The 19,693-nt window shown below is 40.4% G+C and overlaps 1 protein-coding gene across 13 annotated transcripts in view; it reads left to right on the plus strand.

Annotated features, from left to right (window-relative positions):
• Positions 1–19,693, plus strand: part of RBFOX1 (RNA binding fox-1 homolog 1) — a 1,157,213-nt gene that overhangs the window by 257,878 nt on the left and 879,642 nt on the right. For all 13 annotated transcript variants that reach the window (XM_032703684.1, XM_032703685.1, XM_032703682.1 and 10 more), the window contains exon 3: positions 10,498–10,530. In XM_032703684.1, the coding sequence (XP_032559575.1) occupies positions 10,498–10,530 (33 nt within the window). The remainder of the gene's footprint in view (positions 1–10,497; positions 10,531–19,693) is intronic.

Consider the following 19,693-nt stretch of genomic DNA (forward strand, 5'->3'; position numbering starts at 1 on the left):
TAAGCATCTCTTGCAGTGATCTTTCACTCCAAGGATTAAGACTCTTATCATAATCATAAATGTGAAGAATTCTAATAAGTGTTGTGTCAGGGAGCTCTGGGTAATGGCCAGAAGTGGCAGAGGAGGCTGCAAAGTTGGCTTGTACTGCACTGAGGGAGCATTTATGAGGGAAATTTCAGCTCTATTCACTGTCATAGTTCACAGGAAAGAAGGTTTGCGGTATTAAACACAGCCAAGAGACAGGTATAAACCTACTGATGGTGAGAAATCAGGAATAAAGGATTTTAAATAGCTTCCATGTGGGTTTGAGACTGAGTGATACAGCCCTTTTATTTTGTATGCCTATCAGTATTGAATAAACAACAGCTGTAGCTTAGAAACAGATGAGACTTTCTCTTAGGAAATGCTTGTGTTAAGGGCTTTTTGCAGCCCTGTCACAGTTTAAATGGACTTTCAAGCTGTGCTGATGTTAAGTCCCCTGTTTGGGGCCAGGATGATGGAAGAATTGCTATCCATTTCCCAGCTCCAGTGACTGTCTTGTTGACAGAAGTTATATATTTAAAAACGTGACTCAAAATTCTGAATTTTCTGACACTTATTTCTTTGTAGATAAGTCTTAGTGCACTGGTGCCTTTCGTGTAATTCATCTTAAAGTAATATCTCCCAAATATACTAAAATTAGTTGAGAGGAAGCACTTTAGGTAGCTAAAACTTAACAACACTGACCAAAAACCTTAAACTTCCCTGTGAAGGAAAGGGCCTGTGTGTTGCTGTGTCCTGGTGAAGTACCTCACTGCTCTCATCATGCTGATTTATCCCCAGCCTGTTTTTTTATGCTCTTGCAAAGGTATTGTTGCAATGAGATTATAAAAAAAAAGTGTTTATTTCAGTTTAATAAAAATCTAACTCAGTCCTCCTCCCTCCCAGTCATAAAGCTGTTGCCTTCCCTACTGACTGCAGTCTTTGGCATTGGTGATGTCTTACTCCTATGCAGTTCACCACAACAATCTCACACCAGTTTAACAGAGCTATGGATAAGCACAACCAGCTCTGACTCCTCTCAGCAAAAGGATGGAAAAATACTTGATTATTTCTACCTCACAGAGCGACATGATCTGGAGATATACTCTAGCTGTGAGTGTCAGGGATAAATAGGCAGCTTACAAATGGCATTGAAAATGGTCTGTACTGCTGAGATGAAAAAAGATTTGGTTTCTTATTGTTCTCCTAGCTCTGGGTTGATTTAAAAAAAAAAAAAGAGTGGTGTGTTTTGATGAGGATGATACAGAGTAATGGCTTTTGAAAGTGCAGGAGCTCTTTTCTTCAAATGTTTGCATTTTAGACTGAATTTATTAGGCTGGGCTGTTTTGTGTGGCTGGTTTTGCCTCAGCTCATGCAATGACAAGCAGGAGCAGCTCTACCCTAGTGCAGCACAGGACGGTGGCTCTAATCTGTTAACATCTGTTCGCTACAGCAGAGGTACAACGACCTTGGTGTATCATCATTAATTTCCCAAAAACAAACCATCCAGAACTATTGCTAGTAGAAACAATTTGAAGAACATCAGCATATAGTCAAACTTATTTAGTCTTTGACATTGATAGAGGGGTTGTTGCTTTCCCGGCCAAAACTCATCAGGACCGCGAAGGCGGGGCCTTGCTTTGCCCGAGCGCCACGGGCACGCGCCGGGGGAGACTCGCCCCTGGGAAAGGTGGGAATGAGAACCCGGAGCTCAGGAAACCTTCACAGGCTTCTTTTTAATCACAATACATGGGAACACTGGCAAAGAGCTTAGTCTTCATTTCTGTGCCTCACGGCCTCGGAGCACAGGTGGATAAATGACGGAAGAGGCAGGACGTCCCCCTGGAATTACGGGCATTTGTGCCTGTACCAGGCTGGTTCTCCAGCTCCTGGCAGTTGGCAGCAGTGCAGCCGTGCCAAGGGCTGTCAATCCAGGATCTGGCCCATGCTTTTTGCTGCTTCCCATTGCTGTCCCTCAAACCCACAGACAGCTCCAACCCCCCTGAAAACTGGGAACATGTAATGGGGCAACTGCTCTTCCCGAGGGGATGTGTTCCTGGAATGATTGATTTCAGAGGGGATCTCTGACCCTGTAGGTCAGAGCAGGTGGGGGGCCAAGGGGCCACTGATACTGGTGGTTGGTGACCCCCTCCCACTGCCCAGCTCCTGTCAGTCCCTGTATGGGCCATTCACTTCAGATTTGGACCTGATGATCCTTGTGGGTCCCTTCCAACTCAGAATATTCTGTGGACTCTGGGAGAGCTGACCCAGGCAACTGCTCCGTCACACACAGGCAGGACTCAGGTGTCTCCCACTGCTCCTGTGTGCACACGAGCTGGACAAACCTGAGACCTGTCACTGCTTGGCAGTGGCTGCTGGCAGTGTCACCTTTCTGTGGCCCATGAGCTTGGCAAGCATGGGACATGTCCCTGTTTATGGTGGTGGCTTCTGGCAGAGTCACCTTCCCGTGGCCCATGAGGGCAGACCTGGGACATCCCTGCTATGGTGGTGCCTTTATCCCGACAGAGGCAATGAGACCTTGAGGAAGCCGAAGGTAATGGGACATTCCCTCCTGTGGGCACTTCTCCAGTCAGCTCTGCCTGGTGCCCAGTCTAACCCCAGGCTGGGGGGACCTGAGGGCACAGGGTGACAGCCCAAATTCATTAAACCCCTGGAAGTTTCCAGAGGTGTGGGCTCCCTGGGAGCTCCGAGCCACAGGTCACTGTTAATGGAGTTAGCAGGTTAAGTTCATCATCATGTTTGACCTGCTGTTTAGGAGCCTGATGGTGTGTGAAGGCCTGGCTGCTGCAGAGGAGTGATGGTGATGCAATTTTCGGGGCTAATGATTCTGCTGACCTAATGTCCTCATACAGCTGCTTTCTATTACTGTCGCTTAACTGGGACACGGGAGGCTCAAGGGACTGACTTTCTATAATGAGCTGGCTGTGCAATTATGGCAGCTACTGCAGGACACCAGGGCTAAATCTATCTCCTTTTTGCTTCATCATCTATTTTTATATTATTCTGGCATAATGTGGACATTCCAAAAAAAATGGGAGTTTATTGCTCCTGGGTGAAATGGATGGTGTTAATAGTGCTGCTGGCTGTTGTGAGGCGGGGATGGCGAGGGAGTCGTTTCATCGCTGGCTTTTCGCTCTGTGCTCCTGCCTCGGTGCTCTGGAGCCTTGCAAAATTATTGACACGTGAAAGAAAATCACCAGAGGTCTTTTTGTTTATATTTATACTCTGGTTAATTTTTTTTTTCCTTGCTAAATTAAGCAAGGGAGCATTAATGTCATTTATACCAGAACCCATGGAAAAGCTGTAGCGGCTCGACAGTTTACTTGAAAATGCTTTGTTTACCTTGAATTTCAGATTTAGTTTATTGCATTTACACTCTGGATTTTTCCTGAACTTCTACCATCTAATAAGTATGAAATCCTAGTTTTGGTGAACTTATGGAAATTACCAAGATTATCATAGGTTATAGTGCAGCAGTACACGTGGATATTTTGCTAAAAGTATGGATAAAGGAGACCTAAGTTTCCTTTTAAAAGGACAGCAAAGATTGTGTATTTCACTACATAAAAACCTGGGTATTTTTTATGGTTGGCTTTTTATGTACTAATGTTTTCTCTCATTATCTCATTACAAGAGTAATGGGATTTATTCCCAATATTAAAGAGGAGCCTTCTGGCAAGTTCTGTGCGGTGCAGATTTCTTTGTAAAAGTGCATTCCAATTTCAAAGAGAAAACCGTGTTGTTTTCCAACTGCTTTGTACCAGACACACAAATATAAAGCATGTTTCGTGAAGATCATTGTACATATTAGTTAAAACAAATTTCTGGGGGCTTGCTTCCCTTTTAGTTAGCTGAGTTTACTCAGGTTACCCTACAGAAATTTTAAAAAAGATGACATTATGACTGAGACTTCATACATTGAGTGAATTTTCCATGATAACTACTCCACATTTTGCATACTGATTTATATAGCAAGTTTAGTTGAAAGATCTTAAACAGCCAATATTAGCTGAGCAGCACAAATATTATTAGGAACCAGCTAAGGGCAGATATAGTTTTCACCAGCTGCTAAAATCATTGCCTGAGTTTACATAAATTTGGAGTAATCTAATGCTGCTATCCAAAGCAGTAAATAAACTGAGCAAAACTTAATTAAAGATACCTATCTATGAAATATGAGTCCTGATTCCCCCTGTTTTCCACTCAGCATATTCCATTCATGTACGTCTTTAATATATTGGATTTTTTTAATGGGCAGTCATGTGTGACAGCCATGGGACATTGTTTAGTGCTGAGGAAGCCCCAGGGAGCTGGCCCTCAGTATATCCCAGGAACTTCTCAAATGTATGTGTGTGTGTACATAGACTTCATTAGTTGCCTTAATCTACAGGTGGCTTTTAAAAATGAAACCTTTTAAAAATTAAAGCTTTTAAAAATGTAGGTGTTTATTTTCATGTTCCAATTCCTTCTGTATTCTAGAGGCCCTCAATTTGTCCAGCTTGTTTACTGTTGTGAAGAGACAAATTGCTATAAATAGACCTCTTAAAGACTTCACAGCCAGTTTAAAAAATATCCAAGATGTCAATTGAAAAAAAATTAGTTTTAGTTTAGAATTTTATCTGAGCATGAGTCAGTACAATAGTATGAACACAAATGAAGAAAAGTAGCCTACATGACTTAGGTTTTGGATCATGTTCCACCATCCTGACACTCAGAGCTTTTGTGACCATTAAGGATCAGGTTTATAATGGGACATAAAGGGTTACTTGGCAGTCTAAGGGGTGTGGATGTAAAAGTGAATTTTAATTTGCTTTCCAGGATTGCTTTTAGAAACAAGAAGGAAGTGAATGAAAACTAATGAGTTAGCAAGAAGAACTGCTTTAGCAAGAAGGTGATCTCTCCTGCATGCATATTTTTTGGTGCTTTTGATGGAGATGTTTAAATATGTTAAAAGAACAATTTAGATTTATAGCTCTATTTATCATGATTACTTCACTAAATTTGGCAAGATACATTAGAATTTCGTGTTTCCAAGGCATAGTGCTTTAGGAAGGGAAATAATACAATATGGTTTTGCTTATTTTTTTAATTTTGCCAACAGTTGAAGTGCCAGAGAGTACCTTGCAATATTACTAAGGGGGTAGGCTTGTTGATTTGGGGTTTTTTTTCTTTTTTTTTCCTCCTGTTCCCCTGCTGTTGTTTATCACAGCAAAGCAGTGATGCTGCAGGTAATTATTCCCACAATGGAGTGCAGAGGTAGTGATGAATACTCAGCATAAGGTTGGTTTCTTCGCAAACCTGTCGCCAAATAGCTCCAACAGCTCAAATTCTGCTCAGTGGCCTGGCCTGTGAATCACAATCAGAAATATGTTCTGAATCCTGAGAAGCCAGGCTGGAGACTGCTCCAGCTGATGAAAAACGGGAGAAGCTGGTGGGCAATCAATCTTAGAGCCATCCCAAGCCACAGGTGGATCCAGAATTTAATAAAAGGTTGCAGCACAGTGATTATCAAATTGTAATGTTTAATGCTGCCTGAGCTCAGGGAGACAAACCTTTAAAAGCAGGATTTGCCATTTGTTCAGGTAAGTGCCAGCACATTCCCAGAACCTTGTCAGGTTTCTGCCCTTGATCTTGTCAGTGCAAATCTTGATTATTTCCCTTGTAGGTGTGTTGGTGCAGAACTTTCAGGACTAGTTAAGCAGTGGAGGGGTTGGTTGACACTGAGTGTGGGTGACAGAGTCTTTTCAGATCTTTTGTATTCAAGAAGGAAAGTTCTGTCTCTAAATAGGACTGTACCTTATTGTTTCCTCCTTTCTGAACCCTCATGGCAGAGTTTGGAATGATCTGCATGTTCAGCCACATGTGCCACTTGTTGCTGTAGAAAAGTTCACTCATAGGACATGAAAAGTAATTGTGTTTGTCCTCTAACAGCCCTACAAAACATGAGAGGTGCTTTACAGGCATCAAATTGTGTATTCTGATAAAATTACTCTCTGGAATATTTAATTGTTGAAGGAAATAGCTCTCAGGTCACTTTATTAACATTAGTGGTGAGAAAAAAAAAGAAATAAAACCAATTCTGCCTCGTCATTGACAATTTTAATCTCATTATATTTTCTTTATGCTCAAAATCCTCTTTGCTTAATATTCCAAACAAATTTCCAAAGTCCAAAGTACAGGAGATGGTTTTCTTCAGCTTATTCTAAATGTTTATTTGCAGCATATTTTTTTTTAAATCCTGCTGTTATTTTTTTTTAAATCCCTTTTTTCATTCCATAGGCACCTGGGAAAAGGGGAAGATATTAAAGGCAAAACCTGTGTTTTTTAAAATGTACAGGAATTGTACATTTGTAAATTGTAATTGCACATTTATAAATTGTACATTTACATTGCACATGTTGATGTGAGAAGCTGAAAAAACTAGGAAGAAAATCTCATTTCTAAAAAAATGAGTAAGAGAAAAAGGACTTCACATGTGGATGGGATGGGACAGTTCAGTGAAATGGTTCTGAACTTTTAGGCACAGGAATGATGAGGATCCTGGCTCATAATATGTACCTTTCAATTTTTATCTCCTTTTCTCTCTTTAAACTTTGACAAGGGAATTTAATGTATATTTAAAACAAAAATGACATTAAATGAGCTTTCCAGTTTTCTATTTCAGGAGCTTTCTTTATTCAAGAAGGTTTCCCTTATTTCTTTCTGGTAAGGTGTTGGCTTGAGATATGTAAGAAATTGGAACTATTTGCATTCTGGTTTAGAATGGCAAATATTGTCCTCTATTCATCCTGGAGAGAGGAACTATGTATTTATGCACCTCAAGATAAGACCTTTCTAAATGCTAAAAGCAGTAAACATAGTTTAAAAGACTTCACTGTGTTTGCAGAGTTATCAGGATATCTCCTTTTTTGTCAGTATTCATGGGATTGCTTATGTAGAATGGAAAGTTCAGAATTGAGTGCAACTTTTCAGAAGTAGTAAAAAAGCCATTTGTAAGGATTTTTTGCTGTCAGTCACGCCGAGCTTTTAGCACAAGGAAAATAAATTGCAGCTTCCTTGAGAAGGTGATATAAACCCGTGGTTTTGTTGTGTCACAGAGGGATTATTGTGAGAAGGACAGGGATCCCTCAGCCAAGCTGTGATTTCTCTGGGTGAAATTGCTCTGTTCTTAACCAGTACATGAAATGTCAGGGGGACAGCAGGAGCCAGGAAATGAATATCATACTTCACACAAACCACGGGGCACAGCAATGGGCTGTTGCAGTGGGATAATCTCCAAAGGAAACCACCAGCCCCACAAAACATCGATAAGTGGTGGCAGCGCCTCGTGTGCACCCCAGTTCTCCCCTCTGCTCCTCCCCTTCGTTTGTCCCCACTCCCTCTTTCTGGAACAATCAAGACATAAATATAATAAATGTACTTCCTTACCCAGGATTGCCCAGGATGGGGGGGGGGGGGATAAGTTGTTTTGTGGCTGGGGTGGCTTGGCCACAGATCTCAGTGGGTTACTCTGCTTAAGGAGCTTGAGACCCGGCAATACCTTCTGAGAGGATTTAATTGAGTGATCACACGGTGACACACCGACATTCCCTCAAAATCCTACAGCAAAGAATGACTTGGAGCTGCAGTTCTGTGTCATACACGTTATACTGCTCATGTCTTCATTCACTCCCTTCTCAAACATGACAGAAGACACAGCTGCTGGCCTAGAAATTACAAGTTTCAGGGACTGGGGGAAGGGGATGGGAAGAAATCAGTCACACAAATAGGATGATAATTCACTCCATTAAGATACATAAACTTAAATAAAAATCACTGTTAAAACTTTAAGATAATTGTCAGGTCTTCACAGACTAACAATAGTCAGCTCATTAGTTTCATGAGTGTTATTTGACCCATAATATTAAATTAATGTGTTTTACTGTTTATTAATTAAACATTAACTTGAGGACTGTCATTATTTTAAATAGAAACACTCCATCTTTGTCTCCACTTTTATAGTGATGAGCACACTATTAAAGATTATAATCCCTCTGGTATGAGGATCACTTTATGGAGTTCTCAGAAATAACCCAGGATATGTTCATGTCCCTGTGTCCAGCCTTTATGCAGCAGTTTTTCTCAGCTGTATAGCTTGGGCTGCTCAAGTTTTTCTCTAGGATAACTTAAGTATTTCACCAAGATAACTCCAGTCTGACTGCCTGGTACCCTGCCCTGCTGGTGTCTGCACTGCTCAACTTAATGCTTCTCTTAGCAGTGTCCCTGTATTGAGTTATTTGTCATTTCATTTGATAATTTTTCATCAGTATGCTTGGCATAAGAATGTGCTAATGAAATTTGATAAAAATGTAAAGCTGGGAGGAATTGCTAACATAGGAGAGCTGGGTATGCAATCCAGGAAGAGATGGATGGTCTAGCAGATGGAAATAAAAGTGAATTAATGTTAGTAATACCAAGTAAAAGGTCATGCTTCTAGGAACTGACTGGAATTCAACTGCTGAACAGGGATTTATCAGACTTTCTTCTTGAGAAGAAAGATAAGGGCATCAAATGTCCAGTGGTCCAGCTGTCCAGTGGATGATTGTAAAGCAACAGGAAAGTACAGCTGTGTAAAAGAGAAATACAGCCTTTGGACATGTAAGGTGAATTATTAAAATAGAAGAGTAATTGCCTTGCAAGGCATTAGTGAGTCCTGGGCTGGAATAGTCACACTGTTCAGCTCTATTCACTTTGCTTGCACAGCTGATAGAGAGAGACAGGCACCTCTGACAGATGGTTTAGAGCAGGATTTATGGCAGCTTCAGGAAACTCCACTCCAAATTCTGGAGGTTTAAGTTAAGCTAGGTTTGGGTACATCCTCTACAATGCATGCTTTTAGTCACTTGCCTCCAGGAAATAATTAAATTATTGTAAGTAGAGTGTAACTCTACTGAGTTTATTAGTAGAAGGACTTTCTTGTGAGGGGACACTTCCAGAATGACCTAATGGAATGCTGGCAGGGAATGGATGTGGTGACTTTACGTGAGGTTCTTGTTGGGAAGGAAAAATAACTGCTAACACTAAATAATGTCAATGAAGAGGAAAAACAAAAAAAGGTGATAGGTCGTTTGTAAATAAATGGAATTTAAATAAGTTAACTTCTGCTTGTGCGAGAGAAATCCTTGAACAGCTCCAAAAATCCCGTTAGTGGCACGTTTCAAATGGAGCTGAACCTGGGTTTGAATCAGGTTAAATTAAATAACTGTTTGTGATCGCAGGTACCCTGTTGTGATGTGACAGGAGTTCATTTCCATTCCTAAATTCCTTTGAAGCAACTTTTTGATGAATCCACAGACGCCTTCCACTGAACAGCAGCTCTGCACACAAATTGTCTCCTTTGCTGAGCTCTGTTCCATAAACACTGGGCTCTCCTTCCCCTTCCCTCAGACAGTCACGGCTGGTCACTCCCTCTGCTGCTCCTGAGAGCTGGGGAGAATTGGTGATGTCCCTTAAAAGTGATGATTAACACCAGCATAAAGGAAGATCTCTTCTCCTGCAGACAGAATTATAGCTGCCTGTCAGTCTGGAATTTGTGAGGAGACTATTAAGGGGTTTTCAACCCTCTAAAGTTGTGACAATATTGTGACATAAAGTTCTAACAAAGATTTTTTGTTTTACAAACACCGTTTAACAGCCTGTTCTTAGCCTAATGACAGCTTATTAACTTCTTGTGTGTTGTTTGACCTATAATATGAAAGTGTATCCGTGTCTATTTAAAGTGTCTCAGTTATTTTAATATAAATGACAATTTTCTGTAACACCTGAAGTAAATCTTGTGCAAGTCTGTGATAGTAGCTGAATTTGTAACTCTCTAGATTTAGACACCAACCATAACTGAGCTCAGTGTAACCCTGGATTGGCAGAGAGAACTCATTGTTTGTGCCCAGGGTTGCTGTAAGTCAGACCTGGAGCCCCCACAGCTCCTGTGCAGCCAAAACCCAGACAGCTGTGCCCAACAGAATCTGGCAAACCTTTCTTTGTCGCATTTTAGATGGAATGTGGTCTGTAAACTCTGTTACTTCCATCACCATGGAACTGAATCAGCTTGCTTTCAAAGTCTAACCTGGGAATTGTGTGGATGTGTTGGAATAGCTTATAGTTGCATTACTCATCATCTCTGTTCAGAAATAAATTAAAAATTGGTAAAAATAAGAACGTGCTTTTCCAGTTCTGTTTTGGGATGTTGCTGAATTTTTACCCAATATTCCTGAATATTGCCATGGTCTTGATTTATACCTGGCTTTGCCTTCTGATGGGCAGGAGAGGTGAACAGTCTCCTCAGTGTGAAAGACAGTTCTCTTCAGTTCTATTCCCTCAAGCCACAACAACCAATTGATGTCAGTTACCTCAAAAGCCAATTAATCCCACTCCTGTTTTGTTGAATCAATACTAATGCATTTTCCCTGTAATTTTCAGGTTTTGACAACGCTGGATGCCAGCAAAGCTGAGGTAGGAAATCCTGTCTTATCCTGGTGGAATGTTAAATAGCTGTCTGCAGGTTTGACAGAGGGGCCAGCTCGCTTACACTTTGGGGGGTGAAAATCGAAGTTACTTCAGTTTGGCTTTTGTGCTGCTCCTAGTGTTTAATGAGGCAATCTTTGGAATTCTGGTCATGTTACAACAACTTTTAAGGTGATAAAGTCCTTCCAGGAAAGTTTTGTCACTGTGCAGGTCTTTCTGAAGATTTCCATGGCATTGAAACCGTGTAGATCAGAGGTTTGTTCAGCATGTGCTTTAATTTCCCACCCACAGAAGGTGGTTTTCTGAACTTTGCTCCATGCCCTTCCATATTTCTGCAAAGCTGGTATTGTTTCTGCTCCAGAGTTGGTTCTGGGGGTTGCCCTGTGTTTTGTCCAACTCCATGTCTGGCTCATCTCACTTTTCTGCTACCATATGTCATGAGCTGCTGGAATAGCCTGGGATATCAAAGAGAAGTTTTCTTTTGGGACAGAATGACACCAGGGAGTTCTTGTTAAATGCTGGAGTGACATTGGTGGTATTTTATGTTGCCTGCCTTGGGTGCTTGACATTGCTGTAGTTTAGCTTGGTTATTTTGGACTCTCATTTATTTTGTCAGCTTTTCTATTGATGTGGGAGTAGTTTATGTGGTTTGAATGGCCTAATGGTCTTCTTAGAGGTGAAAATATTATTACTGGAGTATCTTTTGAATAACTGATTGCTAAAGCAAAAGTCTCAGTCCTTTGTGACCACTAACTGTTAGACTGCATTTGTCTCATCTGAATGTTGCTGTTGAACAAGTCACTGCACTTTTAATAAGTGACAGATATTTTTATTCGTTGCACAGGCCCTGACTCATTTAAATGTAATGTCAGTTGGAGGCTCAGAGTGTTCCTATATGAAACAGTTCTCGGACTCACAGTAGGGAATTTGTGATGTACTCCAAAGCTAATGTTTAACTGTGACAAAATGTCTAGGTGACTCTAACTGCTGGAGTCAGATAAATTTTTAATACAAACCTTTGGTAAATTAAATTGCATTATTAAAGAGAATAGATAAACTGTGCTAGTTACTTCAAAGAACAAGGACACAAGTTCACTTGCATACTGCAAAAGCATGAGATTATTCATTTTTATTTAGATTAAGACTGTAATATTAGTGTTCAATTTAGTTGGTCTGATTCAATTGCATACTTGGCTTGTCTCAGGGAGTTTGGGGAGTAGGATTTGTGTCTGTTTTTTCCCTGTTGCACTTTTTAAATGCTTGGTGCTCTGATATCAGCAGAGCCCACTAATAAACAGTCACTTTCAGTTTCTTGTTTTGTAATGGGATTTTTGGGGGCTGAGATTTGTCACTGTAGAGGTACTACTACTGATTCTGCTCCCTTATATAAAGTCCGTTTCCTTATTTATTTGTAATATATTCTCATGTACTTCTTTATCTTGTGTGTATAAAATTCTGGGAATATTACAAGTTTCTGAGTCAGTCAGCTGAGTTGCTTTGTTTGTTGGTACTTTAATCATTTGAAAACCTTAAGTCAACACATTTGGTGGTTCTTTAAAAGAGCTCATCCACTGATGTTTGTGCTCCAGCCGGTGGACTTTGTAGGTGCAGATCTGTCTGTAAGAGGTTATTGGTTGATGCTGCTCCTTCCATTCAGGTAAGTACTCAGAAGGAATGCCAAAGTTCCCCAGTACAGGGAAAATCCTAATTGAAGGTAAAGGATAATTAAGTGCTTTCCTGAATCAGAGCCTTAGTGTTGTTTGGAAATACTCTGACTGAACTGAGTGGAATAACTCACAAGAATAGCAACTAAAAAAGATAATAGGCATGCAGAACTGGCTGGTGATTGTTTTAATGAGGGGCAATTCTCAGCTTGAGGGAAATGACTCCTTTGGAATGGTAAACTTCCCAAGATTTATTCCTGAGTCCTACACAGCACACTGTATATTAGGGATAACAGCATAGTTCTGGTGTATTTTTGAGGCCAACACACCTTAAATAACCGTGTGGATGACAAGACATACAAAACATTTCCTCAGGTTTGAGAAAAGTGGCTTTGTGTTTTGCCTGACTTTACTTTATTTTTATTTTGGGTCTTCATGAACAGTTCTGAGAAAGATAAACCCCCAAATCCTCTTGTTCTGGCTTTACCTTTGCATCATGTCTTCTCTCATTAGAGCTCCTGTGTTGTTTGCTGCTGTAGGGTTTGTGTCATAAGATCTCTAGTCTGCTTTTGAATAAAAAAATGCTTGTGTTTGCTTTCTAAAATCTTTTATTAGAACTGCTGCTTGGTTGTTCTTGAACTGTTGATCCAAGTAGTCTTGAAATTTGTTTATTCCTTTTTTTTTTGTTGTTCTTAGATGACAAAGCTGTGTTCCCTTACTGAATTTTGTATGAAGTCTGGGTGAAAATTAACATGTTTGTGTTTAGGAAGATACAAACCAGTCAGGGTTCTTTTTTTCCAAGTGCTGATTGCCACATACCAGGTGTAGAGAAACGAGTTCAACTAGAGGAAGCTGACAAGTGATCCCAAGACCTTCCTTCCATCTTTTAACACAAAAGGGCAACAAATAGTGACAGAGTCAAAGCTGTAGGCAGCAAAGCCTTCCAAAAATAATTGCCAAATCTGCCTGCACTGTGTCTTGAAGTGTCATAGTCTTGTAAATATGCAAGTTAGAGGCATCTTAAAAAGGGAGAAACTTGTGCATAGGTAGTCAAATACGAAGATTTGAATCAGAAGTTACCCTGGTTTCTTGTAAAAAATTTAGCAGATCTTGGAAATGTCATTACAAAATGGGCCTGAGAACAGTCTCTAATACAATTATACACAATATCATAAATTTTTCATGTAATTCCCTGGAACAATGTGGTTTGAAGAATGACCTTTTTTCAGTTCTGCTTTCTCTAATACAGGTATATAGCATCTAATCCTTTTATTGCTGTTTGTATGCACATTTTTCCCCATCAAAAGATGTCTTGCTAAACTATGTCATTTTCTAGAGTGTTCTTCTTTCTAATTAGCTGTTAGTAAAAATAATCTTTATGTTGGGGAAAGCGTTATTTCTTTTCCTCTTTCTGAAACAATTGATGTTACTGAAATAGAGCACAGAAAGCTGCTTGTGGTTCCCGTTCTTCTCTGCAATATTTGAATAAATGACACAGTGAAGTTCAAGGCCTTCTTGTGAGAAGTGAGAGGTCATGCCTGATTGAAATACAAGTTCAGTATAACTGTGTGTTAGCTCTCTGCCTGCTTTTATGTGAGGGATGTCAAGGCAGCCTATTTTTTACTCTCATAAGAAAAGGCTGCCTATATGTCTCAATAAAACCGGGAATCAAAATCAGCTCAAAGCCAAGGAGGGCATTAAATCAGAGTTTACAGAAAACCGCAGAGTGGTGAGCAGACTGTGGCTCTAATGATAGCAACAGTGTGACTGATTTATGCTGTGATCCATAAGGTCCTTGATTATCAGGAAATGTCATTTTTAAGTCCCCCACTTCCCTCCCATGGCAGGAATAGGTCAGGCCTGGGGAGCAGCGTGGCTTGGAAAAGGCCAACCCGTGTTTTCCCTTCAGCCGCCCTTTGCTGCTCAGTGAGGGGCAGGGGGGTGGAGAGAGGAGAAAAATCCTCTGACAGGACAGAGACAGACAATTCTCATCGATTTTTTTGCTTGTAAAATGTTTATGAAAAATCCCGTGTGCTCGTGGTGCTGTGGGAATCAGTTGGTGGGAGCGACGTGAGTGATGGACACATGAGGTGTCTCGGGCAGATCCGCTGTGCAGGGGGGTTCTGGGGCTGATATTATTGTGGGTTTGGGCCTCACACCAACCCCTGGATCCCCAGCTGGGCTCCCAGCCTTGCAGCTCATGGACAGGCACCCGTCACACACCATTTCCCAGCTCTGAGGCACTTGTGCAGGTAAAACATAAAACACTGGCTGGCTCGAGCGAAATGAAGAAAACCGTGTGGCAGAGCTGGGCAGTTCACTGCCAGCAGGAGCACACTGCTTGTGTTGCCTGTGTGTGCTGGTTTAAAGGTAAACCAGCAGGGGAAATGAACTCAACTCAAAGGAGAGATTATAAGTCAGAATAACAATTTAATAAAATAATACAGTAAGTACGATTATACAGACAAACAATTGGTTTTAACCCACAAAACCCAAACGCATAACCCAGCACCCTGGGGCATGAACAGAGTGGTGTTTGTTGGGGCCCCTGAGTCCAAAGTAAAAGGAGAGGGGAAAACCTGTTGGTGAGAGTGCTGGTGCAGTCTGGTCAAGGGTGGTGATTGCAGTCCAGTCAAGAGGGATGGTTGCAGTCTGGTTGAAAAGTGGTGGTTGCAGTCCAGTCGAGAGTGGTGGTCTCAGTCTGGTTGAGAGTGGTGGTCTGCAGTCTTCCTCTGGATCCCACGAGTGGTTAAAAAAGTCCCAAGACTCCAAGATTATATATCCTCCAGTTCAGGCAGGAATGCCCAGCACTTCCCTCAGGGCGGGGAACTCCACAAAGGATGTGAGGACAGGAACATCCTCGTATCTTACAGGCCTCTTAACACCCAGTTTATAGCCTGAGGAGTCAGGCTCTGGGCAGAGGGTGTAAATGGTCTATTGATACCAGTTTCTGGGAAATGGCATGGAAGGCTATAGAATACGTAGTTTTGGGGTACACCCATCCAGTGTTGAACTGGTCCCAGCTGTTCTAAGACACACACACCATTTCCCAGCTCTGAGGCACTTGTGCAGGTAAAACATAAAACACTGGCTGGCTCAAGCGAAATGAAGAAAATCTTGTGGCAGAGCTGGGCAGTTCACTGCCAGCAGGAGCACACTGCTTGTGTTGCCTGTGTTTAATGCCAGAATGAACTCATTCATTTTTGAAAAGGATTGTGTTTAAACAGATAGCAGAACTTGCTCAGAAAATATGCCTCTACCAACATTGTTCTACTGTTACTAGTTGGATAGTTTGCAGTGTGCTCTCTTCCTGGTAGAATCATAATTCTTTCTGCTGCTCTGTGAGTAATTTTTAAATCCTGTTGGCTGTCTGATTGATTTCTACAAGAAAACTATGATATCCATGGAAACTTTAGTTAGGGAAACATGAATGCTTGGTTGGATGTTGTCAGGGTAAATCGCAGGTGTTGTATTAAAAATCCATGGTAGATAAAAACACGTCATTCAATTTTCCCGGACTCTCTGTCCTACTTTATTCTCCTAAGCACACTTAACATGCAAGGACCTGGTGTGCCATCACTCCAGGGGACGTGTGTGCTCAGGGCAGGAGACATTTCCATTTCTATTTTCAGGCTGTTTTTAGGAATGACTGAATGAATTCCAGCCTCTCCCTTTCCTGGTGCACCAACACTTTGCATCGGCCACTGCATTTGACTGAACCTTGTTAGTCCTATCCAGCTGCATGTTCCCTCTTCCCTAAAACTGGGCTGAGGTAGCAGCAATCAATCATGATGACTAATAAAGAAGTTTACATCAGTATTTTTTTTAATGTTCGTATCTTTAATTTATTTAGAGCAAGAAAATATTTGGATTTTAAAAAAACCCACATTTCTATGCAAATATAGCATAAAGCTTTACTCATAATCATAATTACGATTATTTTTAGAGTATTAATGTCTCTGTAGTTTGTAGTAGGACTTTAGAATTTATCAAGAAGATAATTATTGCAGTAAGATCATAATTTTTTTTTTTGATCTGCTGAAATCCCTTCAAATTTGGCTGAGTCATAAGCTGTCACAAATTTGTATAAATAGGTATCACTGTTTTTAAAAAATTGCAATACATTGATAGTTCTTTATTATTAAGAATATTTATAAGTGTAAAATCAAGAATTACATGTTAAAAATATTTTTACTTGTAGAATATTTTTAACTGAACAGTTATGACAGTTGTTATTTTGATGATGTCTGTTTGATCATTCCCATTAAAAAGTATTTTGCAATCGTATAAGCTGAGTAAGGGTCTAAATTACCACTGAAAGGTGTCTCAGGGTAATTCAATGTCACACATAAATCCTGCTGAGCACCTCCCTGTGTCTTCAGATACCCAATAAAGTCTTGATTGGCAGTGATGGGAACTCCCAGCTGTAGCAATTATCTTGACAAGTTAATCTGGACATTCCAAATGTGGCAGAGCAGGAATTCCTGGCAGTGTGTGCCTGGGAGGTGACCCTTGGACGTGACTGGGGTGCATCCCCCTCTGAACACATAAAATACCTGCCTCCCTCAGGATTTGAGAGATCCCCCTCCAGCTTTCACTACCAAGGGCAGGATCCTGAGTACCTTTTATAGTTTTGAGGTTTAACCACCCCAGTTACATATATATGTATAAAAACTGTACAAAACGGATGGGAAGGAATTATAAAATGTTGTCATCCATATTTTACTTGGGTCTGAATTTCTAGGACTGTGCTCCTTCAATCTGAAATCCTCTGCAGTCATTTTAAGCTGTGCAGTGTGAGAGACATTCTCGCTGTAGCTGCTACTGTAAAACCTAATTTGCTGCATAAAATATGAGAGCTATAGTGAAATATGAGCCTGGAGAGCAACTCTTTTGATCTTGAGTAGTCAAAAGGTTGGCATGTATAATGGTATGAAAATAAATGATGTCAAAACTGTAGGATATAATTTATGGTTTGGGGACTACTTTAGTCGTGGAAGCAGAAGCTTCAACCACTGAAAAGCAAGTAGTTCAACAAAAGATAATGAATGGAAATTACAAACTTTAATAAACCCCCAAATATATTGAATCCTGCAATACATCAGTTTAGACACAACCAGTTGACTAATTTACTGATTATATATTATTAAATAGAGCACTTACCAAATATACGATTGGAACTTTAGCCTTCATTTTGCATTTCTTTAAATAAGTACTTGGCATTAACCGTCATCCAGTTTGGCAAGGACTTGGACACATAAATTATCTTCACTCAGTTCTAGTGACAAAAGCTTGGGCATTGTAAGCTCTTAAAAATGTGCTTTTTCAGCTGTCCCAGCACAGTTTGAAGGGTGCCCAGATGTGTCATGGTGTTTCTAGGAGAGGGATTGCAAAGCAAGGTCATAATATTTGTTGACTAAAATCTTTATGGTTACTATGCCATGGAGATTCTTCTGTGGCTCTGATAACTGAGACTCTGTTGCCTACACAGGTTTTAGACTTGGATTTATTTTTTTTTTTTAATATATGCGTAAAAAATGGTGCATGGACTAATTCATTTACTTCAATTTGCTTCATTTCAAGTTGCACAATCTTCCCTAATAAAGCCTCTTTGTTTGGAAACAGTCTTTTAACTGGGGTAGGGATTTTGGGGTTTTAGTTGGTTGGTTGTGGTTGGGGTTTTTTTGGGAGGTATTTTTTGAGCCTCTATCTTTCTTTTGAGGTCTGTTTGTGAAGTTGTCATTGGCTCCTCTTTTCTCCTTTTCCCACCCAAATGCTGCTCAGTGCCTTTGGTGAGGATTCCAAAGCTGTTTAAGGAACACAGTGGGACCTAAGCCTGGTGTTTTGAGGCTGGATGTCCCTGCACTGTGCACAGTGAGTTCTTAGAGGGGAGCTGTTTGTACCCAGATCTCGACAACTGCTGAGGTGGCTCTTGGAATGATATAGACCACAGAGTCTGAAATGGAAATTTTCCCTCAAGGATCTAGAGATTACATCACCTTCAGGAACCTCCTCCCCAGATCTGTTGGGACAGGATTCCTAAGAGACTTCTGAAATTAATTAGATTTAATAATGACAACTGTGCCCCATCCTGCCTACCTTTTCTATTTCTGTACATACACACACACATATTTTTATGGATATGTGTCTCCAGAACATATTTCAGTAAAGTGCACCATTAATTTGATGGCAAAAGAAGTGAATATAAGCTCGTCTCACTGAAGGGTTGGTATTGACCTGAAAGAGCACTTTGTTTATTGATTGTTTCTTGCTTTACTTCCTTGCCTTGCTGAATGATGTAAGCTTTCACTGCCTATGGGAGAATCTGAACAGGTTTTGATGCGGGTTTTAGAGGTGCTGTATTAATCACACTTTTCTCAGTCCTTTTGTTGGGAATTTCAAGAGTATCACACTGTCAGAGCTGTGGATGTGCCATATTGATCTTGGTGATTAAATCAGCCAAGGGAAACTTGATTTCTGAGGAAAAACTTAATATTCTCAAAGCCCAAATGTCCCCTAAATATTTATAGGCTGTGAAAGTTGATCAAATACCTTTGTTCTCTGATTATTACAGTGAACAGTGACACTTAGTTCAGATTCTCATTATGTTGATGTGATGTAGTAATATATAAATTCCTGTGTATATGTTTTCAATCATTTGAATACGCAGAGGTAACTTTTTTTTCCTATCTTGGCCAGGCAAGAAGATAAATAGGTGAAAATGTGTATGTGTTTGAGCGATAAAGTTGGTTTAATGATTCTTGGGGAAAAAATTTCCTGTGGTACATACAGTGGTGACTTGATTGAACAGGACAGAATCATGCAGTTCAATTAATGTGCAAATATGTGTTCACTGAACTTTCATTCCATTTATCACATGGACATGGAAATAGGGTCATTTTTTATCTCTGTATTATGTATATGACATCTTAGTTTGCTTCTTGCATGTTGCTATGGGAAAAATAGCAATGTGGCACACCACAGGCAAAAAGAATTGGAGATAAATTCCTCAGCTGTCACAAACATATTTAAGCAGATCTTTGTTTGAAGATAAATCTCTTCCTTCTGCAAGGATTAACATTCAGAAGGCCTTTGCATGCTTTACTCTTCCCATTAAAATTGTCTGCATCCCATGGCCATATGCTGGGAAAAATCCTGGGCAACAATTGTCATGTTTATGAAGTACATCGTTAACAACACGAGTGTAGCCACAGAAAAACATCAAAAGGAAGTTTGAGTTGAACAGACATTAGTATTCACCATTGGCTGTTTAAAATAAGAAGCCACCCATTTCAAAGTAACTTTTTTTCTTATTCTTACAAAGTTTTTCTTCCATCCTGAGGCTTAGTGAAGCTTGTTTGGGGACTGTTCTCTTTCTTTTGACTAATGATTCTAAACCAGGTTAGCAAGGGTGCAGTTGGTTATTCAATTTACACACTGAAAATCTACACTGGGTAGATTTATTGGAAAGCAGAGTGAATAAACTT

The sequence above is a fragment of the Chiroxiphia lanceolata genome, chromosome 16 (assembly GCF_009829145.1).
Source record: "Chiroxiphia lanceolata isolate bChiLan1 chromosome 16, bChiLan1.pri, whole genome shotgun sequence".
NCBI classification, from domain to species: Eukaryota; Metazoa; Chordata; class Aves; order Passeriformes; family Pipridae; genus Chiroxiphia; species Chiroxiphia lanceolata.